The sequence below is a fragment of the Maylandia zebra genome, linkage group LG22 (genome assembly GCF_041146795.1).
Source record: "Maylandia zebra isolate NMK-2024a linkage group LG22, Mzebra_GT3a, whole genome shotgun sequence".
Lineage (NCBI taxonomy): Eukaryota > Metazoa > Chordata > Actinopteri > Cichliformes > Cichlidae > Maylandia > Maylandia zebra.
In genome coordinates, this window is record NC_135187.1 from 23,917,056 (window position 1) to 23,927,878 (window position 10,823).

The window sequence follows — 10,823 nt, forward strand, 5'->3', positions numbered from 1 at the left end:
CAAGGGCGAACGTGGAAGCCCAGGAACTGCTGGCCTAAAAGGAGAATCAGTAAGGGATTGCATCAACACTGTCCTGGACGCTTGTGTTGGATATATTTGGGCTAAAACTTTCCTCCCTTTTGCAGGGGCCTCCTGGTAACCCTGGATATCAAGGACAAGCTGGATTGCCGGTCAGCATTTCATCGTAAATTTAGCTTGTCAATATTTAGGATCCGGCTTTTTCATTTATGATTTCTAAGTTTAATAACTGGGTGAACATTGTGCGTCTGTAGGGCATTAAAGGAGACAGTGGACCAGCAGGGCCTGCTGGTGCTAAGGGGGATCAGGTATGCACTATAAAACACAAAGACACATAGACCTAACAGACAGATCCAGTACTACCGATTACCAGTGTGTTTCTCTTTATATTTTAAGGGCTTCCAAGGACAACCAGGCTTCCCAGGACCACCTGTATGTAAATGCTTTCAGTCCACTAAAGCAGCCATTTGTTCTTGATGTTACTGTTGAGACTTTCTGTATCACTGTGTGTGAATTTAGGGACCACCAGGTCCTGCCGGCAAAACTGGAAGGGAAGGGCTTCCTGGGCTCAAAGGGGAAAAAGTGAGTACAAAACACACATTTAGCTGTTTCAGTTTTTGTTCGCACTTCAAATTGGACTGAAAATCTCTACTTCTAGGGCAACGACGGCACTCAAGGCCCTCAAGGATCAAGTGGACCACCCGGTTCAACCGGGTCGCCAGGGTTGATGGTATGTGCATTATTTCTTTTTTATTTTTTGCACTCTATAATCTAAGTATGACCCTTTCTGACCTACCTGTGAACTCTATGCTGTTATGAGTACTTATCTGTCCTCTCTTATCTTGCAATATTAAAAGGGGCCCCGTGGCATTGACGGAATTGACGGAAAAGATGGGAAACCAGGACTGCGGGTAGGTCACATGCATGAATCAGATGGGTGGTCTGCCCACACATGCAACGTACACACAAACACACAGTATATAATGAAAAAAAAAGCAGTGATGAGTAAAGATGTGGCTGTAATAGCTGATCTTTGGCACTGGCTCTTTTTATTTTTTTCTCATCAGGGAGAAACAGGGCCTCCAGGCCCAGCAGGACCCCGGGGAATGCCCGTGAGTATTCCCTCCTCTAATCAGAATGAACAGTATCTTTTCATATTGTACAAAAATCATGTTGTTATTAATAAAATCTTGCATCAACTTGATCTTGGTTGTTCAGATTTAAAACACTGAAACAGTTGCAGAGAATGAATTCTTTAATGTAACTGTGCAGAGAATTAAGGCTGGCTCATTATTAATGTTCAAATTTATGTGGCTTTCATTTTTTAATAAGAAAGATTGTAATTTATGACCCATCAGTTATTCATGAATTGCCCTCCTTACTGGTACACTCTTTCATGGATTGTAATTGGATTACAATTATATTGTTTAACATTAAAAAACCCTTCAATTTACTATTTACTATAAAATGTTACCTTGAGATTCATTTTTATACAGATAGAATATCCATCCTGGTAACATCGCTTGAAGTTAGTGGTTGTGTTTTATGTCTTTTTTCCACACACGTGCATTTTCCACAGTATGTTTTATTTTGTCCGTACTCGAACTGACTATATCCCAAAACTACCTGGAATATTGTTTCCTTAATTCAGTTCACATCAAGTCATAAGTCATCTCAGTGTGCTTAGCAGGTACCAGACAGCGTGTGCAGTGTCCCCCCTTAAAGGACAACGGAGAGAGAAAAGTTCAATAGGCTACTGCTAATTAGCAAATTAGCAGTAGGTGATTTAGTGAGTTAAAGTCGTCAGCTAAGCTGTGTCAGCAGCAATATCTAAGTGCACAAGTGCTCATTAAGTGATGCTGTAAATGTAAATGCCTTTTTCCTCTCAGCGTTAACATCAGAAATTAATCTAATTATTTCTTCAGCATATAAGCAGCCATCAGAAGATACAGTAGGCACACTGTGGTCTTTAAAGGATAGATGTGATCAACAATTATCAGGCTGTGGTGTTTAAAAGATGCTCAGTTGGGGTGCTAAGAGCTCCGGAGTTTACCAAGAAAATATCTCCCACCACTGAACCACCGTTATAAGACAGGATGGATCAATGCTTTTATTTTGTTTTTGCCAAATTTCGACCCTAACAAACAAATGTCATGACTGTCTTCTTCTATTGTCCAAATTTGGTGAGCCTGTGTGAATTATAGACTCGGTTTCCTGTTCTTAGCTGACAGGAGTGGCAGCCAGTGTAACCGATCTGTTTCAGTGTTGTGCTTTCAGAGATGTCCTCCTGCAAGCCTTGGTTGTAACAAGTTTTTTTGTTTTGCTTTTTTTCTTCTCGTTACTGTTGCCTTCCAATCACGCTCTCTGACCGTTCATCTCTGACCTCTGGCATCAACCAAGCATTTTTGCCGCTCACTGATTATTTTCTCTTTTCTTTCAACCATTCTCTGTAAACGCTAGAGATGGTTGTGTGGGTGAAAATCCAAGAAGATCAGCAGTTTTTGAAATACGCAGGGCCAGCCTGTCTGGCACCAATAACCGCGCCACGTTCAGTCGTGCTCGGTTTGAACTTTAAATGCACTGAGTTTCTATCATGTGATTGGAACAGATGTACCTAATAAAGTGACCAAGTTGCTCTGGGTTTGCCCTATGCAAATTAACTGACAGTGTGACTCGCGATATTTTGCTTCCCCTCAGCCATGTTGGAGCAGCAGTCTTTACCGACTCTTGTTAAGGATGTAGATGTTACTCGTAATGTAACCAAATCAAAAACCTCTAACCTTCGTACCTCCTCCTAAGATCTCCCTAACTTTCTGTCTTGTATAGCAGCGCAGCTTCGCTCCACTGGAGACATGACTAGCTGTCTGTCTCCCTCCAGTTCTCCTTTTTTTTTTATTCCTCTCTCACCATATCACAGTTTGTGTTCTACCCAAGAGCAGGTGTTCAGGATTTTCAAAGACATGCCTGTCTCTTCTTTTGGCTGCTTTGACTTTGTGAATTTTTATACTGTACCAATCTCATTCTCTTTGATGTCTCTCCTCAGGGATTCAAAGGGAAAACCGGCCACGTTGGCTTTCCCGGACAGAAGGTTAGCCAGCGACTCGCTGCTTTACCGTGTCTGCCACATTTACACCATCTTTCTTCTGCATGAAACCAAATTGTTTTTATCAAGCTGATCATTACAATGAAAGTCTGTTTTTTGGGGAGTTTTTTGTTGGTTTGCTAACTTATTCTTTTGAATCTCCCAAAATCAGAGTCCTGCATTCTTATCGTGCTTCCTTTAGTTCATATTCATAAGTTTCTTATCCCTGCAGGGTGAAGCCGGACCCACAGGTCCACCAGGGCCACCTGGCAGACCGGGACATGAGGTGACTATTTTGCTTTACATCTTTCCTCCAACTTGATTATAAAGCACATCAGTAATCTATGCATGGAAGCTGAAAGCGCGAGTTGGCATACATCACAGTCAGTTTGTGGCCTTTCCAGGGTGATCCAGGTACGCCAGGACCTCAGGGGAGACCTGGACCTCCGGGCCACCTTGTAAGTTCACTTCTATGTCAAACATATACATTCATCATATTGCAATATTTCAGTGTGTTAACAAGCTAGACGTCACAAATCTATTTGCTTTCCTCATCAGGGCTCTACAGGTCCATCTGGACCTCCAGGACCTCCAGGCCCATCAGGAGTGGTGAGAGAGAGAATCTCTCAAATATCATGATAACTATTTAGTTAAACAAGAGCTGAATGATTGAGTGTGAATAAATGCATCTTTAACAATTCCATACAGGAGAATGGGTCAACAGTATAGTCAGACAAATATAAACAAGTGAGCAAAGCGAGTAATATTTACACTGACTGTGATCGTGGAAAATAACTGCAGAAAAGAGAAGTAAAAAAACATAAAGTAGAGTAGTATCTTATTTTCCACAACTGTTAATTAATGCGTCAGTAGAAAGTGAGAACGTTATGTGTTGGTGGGTCTGTATTGTTGGCGTATGCCTGCGTGAGGGAAGTGGAAATGAGGCACTATTGAAATTCTGTCCTGCTGCCAAACATGCAAATAATAGAAGAGAATCTTCTCCATTTTTTTCTCCCTGGTTAACTAGGGTATAAAAGGAGATAAGGGCCAGGATGGAGAGAGGGGTCTCCCAGGGATGCCAGGATCTCCAGGGCCACCGGGGCACCCGGGGCCTATGGTTGGTACTTTTCTAAAATGACCCTATCTACATTTAATTAAACATAATTCAGACTGCCAACATTTCCCACTTAAATTGGTTTTTTTTTCCCTTGCTTTGACCCTGTCTTCAGGGTGAGCCAGGAAGCGATGGTTCTCCTGGAAAAGATGTGAGTAATGTCTGGGTGTGGTGTTGGCCCTCTTTTTAAAGTATAATGGAGGCAGACTGACAGATTATGTTGCGCATATTTCTTTCCTTGATTGATACTTGTTTTTCTGTTTTGTTTTCTTTTGACAGGGAGTGGCAGGTGTGCCAGGGGACAATGGGCAGTCAGGGCAAAAGGTAAGAGACGACTCTTCAGTGCAGTATTCTAGAAATGTGTGTGTTTGTGTGTGTGTGCCTCCTCAAGGTGAAGCTCAGCCATCCGTCTCCTCTGCGGACCATCTGAACGCAGTGAGATCCACCCTTTTCCTGTTCCCTTTAGCCCACGGAGACTAATACCGGCACACTACAGTGCTGAACATGCTCGCTGCCCCCCTCCCACATCTCTGCTCAGTCAGCACTCGCACTTAACACAGTCATCAGATCACTAACCCTCCGACCCCTCTGCTGAAACTCTCATTCCTTCTCCCTTCACTTCACCCTTCTCCAAACTGGCAGATGGCTGCCCGCTAACCTTCTGTAGCTGCAGTACTGAGCCTGTTGGATGTAGCCTGAGACGCAGGCTTTACAGTAGGTGGGTACAGTGATAAAGTTATTCTTCTGCCGCTGGGATAATGCTATTAAGCATGAGGGGAGATGCTAGATGAGGCTATTTGTCACGCTGACAGGACGGCATTGTCAGGGTTTTTAGCCGCACAGAAAAGGAGAACAGAGGAGAAAGACAAGAACGGACTCTTCTATTCTTCTCGCTCCTCTCTGTTTCAAGAGCCGCCTGTCTGCCGCTGATGTGTAAACATTAGACGTCCATTATGGGCTGCTTTGTCCTCGATAAATCACTGTCGCTAATGTAGTGGGCCTGTTTTTGAGTGTATTTACACAACCTGAGTGCTGAGCACCACAGTGTGGAAAGTGATATAGATGTAGTCAAAAGCCGTCTTACAGGGCTTAATTCAGTTATTAATATTGTCTGTATTTGTACAGTAGGCTTCCTAAATTGGCGAAATAGTTATATTCAGCAGCACGGTGGAACGGTGGTTAGCACTGTTGCCGCACAGAAAGGAGGTCCTGAGTTCAATTCCACCATCAGGCTGTGGTCTTTCTGTTTGGCATTTGCATGTTCTCTCAGTGTTTGCATGGGTTTTCCTTGGATACTCCGGCTTCCTCCCACAGTCCAAAGACATGCAGTTAGTGGGGATAGGTTAATTGATCAATCTAAATTGCCTGTAGGTGTGAATGTGGGAGTGAATGTGAGCGCGAATGTTGTCTGTCTCTGTGTGTTAGCCCTGAGACAGACTGGCGACCTGTCCAGGGTGTACCCTGCCTCTCGCCCAATGACAGCTGGGATAGGCTCCAGCGCCCCCCGCGACCCTGAAAAGGATAAGTGGAAGCGAATGGACGGATGGATCGTTATATTCTTAATGAATACTGTATATAGATAGCAAGTAACACGTTACAGTAAGGCCTGCAACTAAGGGTGTATTTCCTGTGTTTCTAAATGGATTTTCAATGTATTTTATTTTGAAATTACAATGTTAGGTAATGATATTAGGTAAGTACACTGGAATAAAAGGGTAACAAGTCAGTAAATTTTAATATGTAAATAATTTTAAGTACTTCACAAGTAATATTTGAGTACCACATAATTTCTTGGCATTTCTGTGGCAAAACAAACAATATTTCCATATGTTACATTGCAAGTACAGTGAACCTTTCAAGACTCTCGTCGTATAAGCTCCACTCTCGTGGAGTGGCTTAACTTTGCCTAACTTCCAGGTACTTAACAGGAAAGGAAACACTCCTTTGGAAGGTTGGGTTTAAAGAGTGAAAATAAAAATAAAATAAAATTAATGGCTCCATCGTGATAAGATCACACAGTTCTGCATATTTTGATGCTATTGAGTTGGTAACAGTCCTTATCACATTACTCTTGGTAAAATAAAAGGACAGTACAGTTATAGAACATCCATCATGCACATCAACATAGTGAATATTAAATAAAGGTGTCTCTGTGTCTCAGGGTGAGGCAGGGACTCCTGGCCAGAGGGGTCCTCCAGGAGAAAGAGGTAGGCCAGGGCCCCCTGGTGGAGGAGCATATAGTTCCAAGGATGCACAGCCCATGATTGGCCCAGTCGGCCCCAGAGGGGAAAGGGGAAGTCCAGGCTCAGCAGGTGCCCCCGGCCCCCCTGGTCTTCCAGGATCGCCAGGAAATGACGTGAGATGCAGCTTCATTGCACTTTTGTTTTTGGTTTGATTTTTTTGTCTTTCCTCCAACATTTAATCAGCTCCAAATCATGCTATAACCAGGCTGGTTGTGAGAAAAATGAGGAGACTGGCCACAGGCGCTCGCTAGCTCCATCTGTTCTTGTAAATAATGAATTTTTTAATTATCTACCTTGATTAATGTGTGCTCGTCTGGTTTTTGTTTTGGGGTTTTTTCCCCCTCTCTGTCTGTCTTCTCAAACAGGCTGTTGTCAATTACGATGAAGTCAAGAACTTCATTCGCCAACAGGTCATTAAGATCTTTGACGGTAAGGACATGTGCAAATGCACTTTGTGTGAATATTTAGTGGGCAAAAAACCACTTTGTACACTAGAGTAGTATTATCTCACGAGATGCATATCTGTGTTTCAAGAATGGTTCTATTTGTCCTTTGGGAAACAGCTGCTCCTTCCTCTGTGGACTTCTTTTATTCACAATGTTTTCTTCTTCTCCCCAGAGAGAATGGCCTATTACATGTCTCGCATGCAGATGCCAGTAGAGATGGTGGCGTCCCCGGGTCGGCCTGGGCCTCCAGGGAAAGATGGAACTCCTGGTAGTCCCGGAACCCCAGGTGCCCCCGGTCTTCCAGGACAGATTGGCCGACAAGGCCGGCCAGGAGGACAAGGACTCCCAGGTGAGGGTGACAGTAATGTCACGTTATCATAAGCAGACAGTAAGCAGCTTTGTTGCCATATGGTCATGTGTTACTTTCTTGCCCTAGGACCACGAGGACCGTCTGGAGAAAAAGGAGACAAGGGTGTTGGAGAGATGGGAGATGTAGGCCCTCCTGGAGCACCGGGTAATATACCCCACTCATTCATCATTCATCGTATAGTTCAGTGGCAGCTATTTGCCTCATTAGATTTCTTTCTTCCTTTGCTCACGTTGTGTGACAGCATTTCCATCTGCGCACGCTTTATGTTTATTCTACTGGATGAAATAGCATAAAGGCTGCTAATTCCTTAGAACTTGCTGTTGATTAGTAAATTGCCAGCACGATGAAGTAATTTTTCATCGTTCTTAAATGGCCTTAATTAAAATCACCAGTCTGATTCTTTCAAGCCAAATTCGCATCTGAGAATCCCTAATCATGATGGAGTTCACTTAGCATGGTGTAAATTAGCAAATTAGCATCTGTGCTCACATTACATGGAGCAGGACGTTGAGCATGGGCTGAAAAAGATGCCGTGCTACTCATGAAGTGATCAAAGTGGGAGTTTAATATCCGTTCATGTTTAATTCAAGTTCCCCCGACAACGGGCACGGAAATAACGTCATCTGTTCGAGATGATGCTTCGTGTTGTGTGCTTGTTTTGTATATTTTTCTGATATGGCGTGCAGATGATATTTGATGACATTACTGATGATTAAATTCATTCGTCTTGTATCCACGCTTTTTTATTTTGGAAGTGTTGTACTTACGGATTTTATATTCTAATATTATACGTCCAATAAATCTTTAAAGGGGGATAGCGTTGCATTTAGGAACTCATGTTTTTGCTATTACTGACAAAGCTGATGCCACTCTAATGCTATCTCGCTGGCACTTCTTTTTACAGTACTGTCAATTTGTTGTTTTTCTATAAACCAGTTTAAGTATCTTTAAAAATATCTTTAGTAAACCAATCTACATTTTTTAAGGAGACGGGGTAAAATCTGGGGTGTTTTGTGCTCCTGGGCAGTTATGTTCTTTGCTCAGCTTGTATAACAGCCTGTGAGGTGTTGACATGATGAATATATTCTCTGTTTTTCCTTTCATGCTGAAGGTGTTCCAGGCCCCCCAGGCTATGGTAAGATGGGACCCCCTGGTCCCGTTGGCCAGCAGGGTGTCCCTGGGATCCCAGGCCCTCCTGGACAACAGGGTTCCAAAGGAAAAGATGGCCGCTGTAATCCCGCAGACTGTATGAGCCATCCAGTAGAATACAGCCCCAAGGGCCCATCTGTCAAGGGCCCCTGGTAAAGGGCTACAGGGGATGGAGGAAAGGGGCAGGGGGGCTGAAGCAAAAAGACTACAAGGAGAAGAAAGAAAGCCAAACACCGTGACCCAAAGTTATTAAGTCTGACCACAAGATGGAATATAGGCACTTCCTTTGTTGTTGAATAGCTAGATTTACCCTCACCGATTTCTTCTATAGTTCTGAGCAAACATCTGCGATTTCTTTCTAAGGGCCTCGCTGGAACTGAGACCTGCAAAGATACACCGGCAGCACATTTTTATTGCATCATTGTTGTTCCCCCACGAAAGCCAATTCGTTGCTTTTATTTCCTGCTCTTATTTTTGGTCTTGGCTCATTTTTTTACATTTTCCTCGCTGTGTTTTATTCCTTTTGTATATTTTAAAACAACCCAGGAGAGGTGACAAGAATCACAAACTGCAGTTTCTTCTTCTTCTTTTCTTTAAGATTCTGGTCTCGGCTGTTGTTTTTCTTTTTTTTTCTACTCTTTTTTCTACCTTTTGTTTGTATAAATCTGTAGGAAGAGAATACACACAATTATGTTAGCACTGCTGCCATCTCTCATATCTCTGTTCCTTTCTGACACAATCCCATTCTGAGTGCATCCCATGCATTTCTAATATCCTGTCCCTGTGCTTGAGGTGTGAAGAAACATATTTGAATTTGACTTTTAAGAGAAAATCCCCTGGAAATGTTTTCCAGTTCTATAGAAACAGATGTCAAAAACTTACATTCAAGGAGTATCTGATGGATTGACTGTTTTGTATATATTTATTTTTTATATATATATATGGTGGCTTTTTATACACTTTCAAATGTTTTGATAAAAAGTATGGCTAGCCCCTTGTCTTTTTTTATTGTCAATGGTTATCCAGCAATAAAAAGTGCCAAAAAAAGGGATTTTTTTTAAGGTCGATAAGCTTTCAAAATGGAATGATGTGTGCAGAAAAAACAGCTTATTTATAAAAAAATACTTTTACACAGAAGACACATTGGATTTTGTAATTATGTTGGTAAAGTTCATTTTGTGTCCTCTTTTAATGCCATTATGTTTGGAAATGCAACCACTTTAAAACATTTCCTTCCATTTTGTACTTCAAAGTAGCGGCAAAAGCCATCTGTGTGCTTCACTCTGCCCAGATTTGAGAAGAAGCAGAAAACATGAGCAGCAATTGGGCCCATTTACCACAGGTACTGTAATCCAAGCACAACCACCAAACCCTCACAATCACATAAGGATAACAACATATTCTGAAAAAGCCTCACAAAGTGCTTTTGCAGTGCTACATGTTACTGTATTTTGGGGCTTTATCTGTTATTTTATCATTTTTTTGGTTTTGTTTTTTTTATATCTGGAATTCTGTGAAGCTGTGGTCAGACTTTAGTTTTCCACAAAATAACCCAAGGGGAATGTTAAACTGAATTAAATTGCTTTTCAAAAAAAAAGCGTGGTATCATGTGGTCATCATTGTCAACCCTTGTGTTGAGGTGTATTGAGTGACTCCGTGCAGTTGTTTGGTGTCTTTTTGTTCTGTTTGTTCCAGTGGTGTATTTCAACACCACTGGTTGAAATACAGTCTCAAACCATGACAGTGCCATATTTTACTGATAGAAATGTAGATACTTGTTGTACCTCTCTTGTCATCTGCTCCTCTCCTGACCCTGCTCTTTTGACCAGCTTGTCCAGTTTCCCTAGATTATTATTATTATTATTATTACTACACACAACACACTATGCCGAGATATGACAATTTTTTTGGCTAATAGCTATTTGGGAACTGAGCTATTTTATGCATCTCAAATGGTGCTATTTTTTTTTTTGTTTTTTTGTTTTTTACCTTTTTCAGCTACAAAAATGGGTATGTGTTTTGCTACAGGTTGCTAGTAATAAGGTGCTAAAAAATATATATTGTTCATACAGTGGCTTGAGTTAGCTGTCTTTTTTATGCTCGAATATTTATAGGTCAGTGTTAAGTAGCTTAACAAGTGAAATAGACTGAAGATGAGGGAGGAAACAGCCAACGTCCAAAGGAAAACTTTCAGAAAACCTGGAGAAATATTGGTCAAGACCACTTAAAAACTACCAGAAAGTCTGGCTGTTTTAGATCAAAATGGAAGCAAACCGAGGGATCATTCAAGACTTTTGCACGGTACTGTAGCAACTGTGGCATTGCCCGCCGTTTTTGGACGCACTTGCCACCATGTTGGTTTTGGGCTCAGAAGCAACCAGAACTAAAAAGGAAAAAAAAA

The 10,823-nt window shown here is 41.9% G+C and overlaps 1 protein-coding gene across 3 annotated transcripts in view; it reads left to right on the forward strand.

Moving 5' to 3' along the window:
* The window catches only part of col16a1 (collagen, type XVI, alpha 1), a 78,770-nt gene extending 68,706 nt beyond the window's left edge, over window positions 1–10,064 (forward strand). For 2 of the 3 annotated variants that reach the window (XM_012918236.5, XM_004547810.6), the window contains exons 51-70: window positions 1–49; window positions 126–170; window positions 273–326; window positions 415–450; window positions 538–600; window positions 677–748; window positions 876–929; window positions 1,086–1,130; window positions 3,062–3,106; window positions 3,333–3,386; window positions 3,505–3,558; window positions 3,659–3,709; window positions 4,128–4,217; window positions 4,330–4,365; window positions 4,494–4,538; window positions 6,376–6,570; window positions 6,823–6,886; window positions 7,076–7,252; window positions 7,340–7,417; window positions 8,385–10,063. The exon at window positions 1–49 is cut by the window's left edge and continues 5 nt beyond it. In XM_012918236.5, coding sequence (XP_012773690.1) covers window positions 1–49; window positions 126–170; window positions 273–326; window positions 415–450; window positions 538–600; window positions 677–748; window positions 876–929; window positions 1,086–1,130; window positions 3,062–3,106; window positions 3,333–3,386; window positions 3,505–3,558; window positions 3,659–3,709; window positions 4,128–4,217; window positions 4,330–4,365; window positions 4,494–4,538; window positions 6,376–6,570; window positions 6,823–6,886; window positions 7,076–7,252; window positions 7,340–7,417; window positions 8,385–8,578 — 1,501 coding nt within the window. In that variant the 3' untranslated portion in view covers window positions 8,579–10,063. Of the gene's footprint in view, window positions 50–125; window positions 171–272; window positions 327–414; window positions 451–537; window positions 601–676; window positions 749–875; window positions 930–1,085; window positions 1,131–3,061; window positions 3,107–3,332; window positions 3,387–3,504; window positions 3,559–3,658; window positions 3,710–4,127; window positions 4,218–4,329; window positions 4,366–4,493; window positions 4,539–6,375; window positions 6,571–6,822; window positions 6,887–7,075; window positions 7,253–7,339; window positions 7,418–8,384 lie in introns of all 3 variants that reach the window. The other variant, XM_012918235.5, reaches the window with a different exon arrangement.
* Window positions 10,065–10,823: the final 759 nt, after the last annotated feature.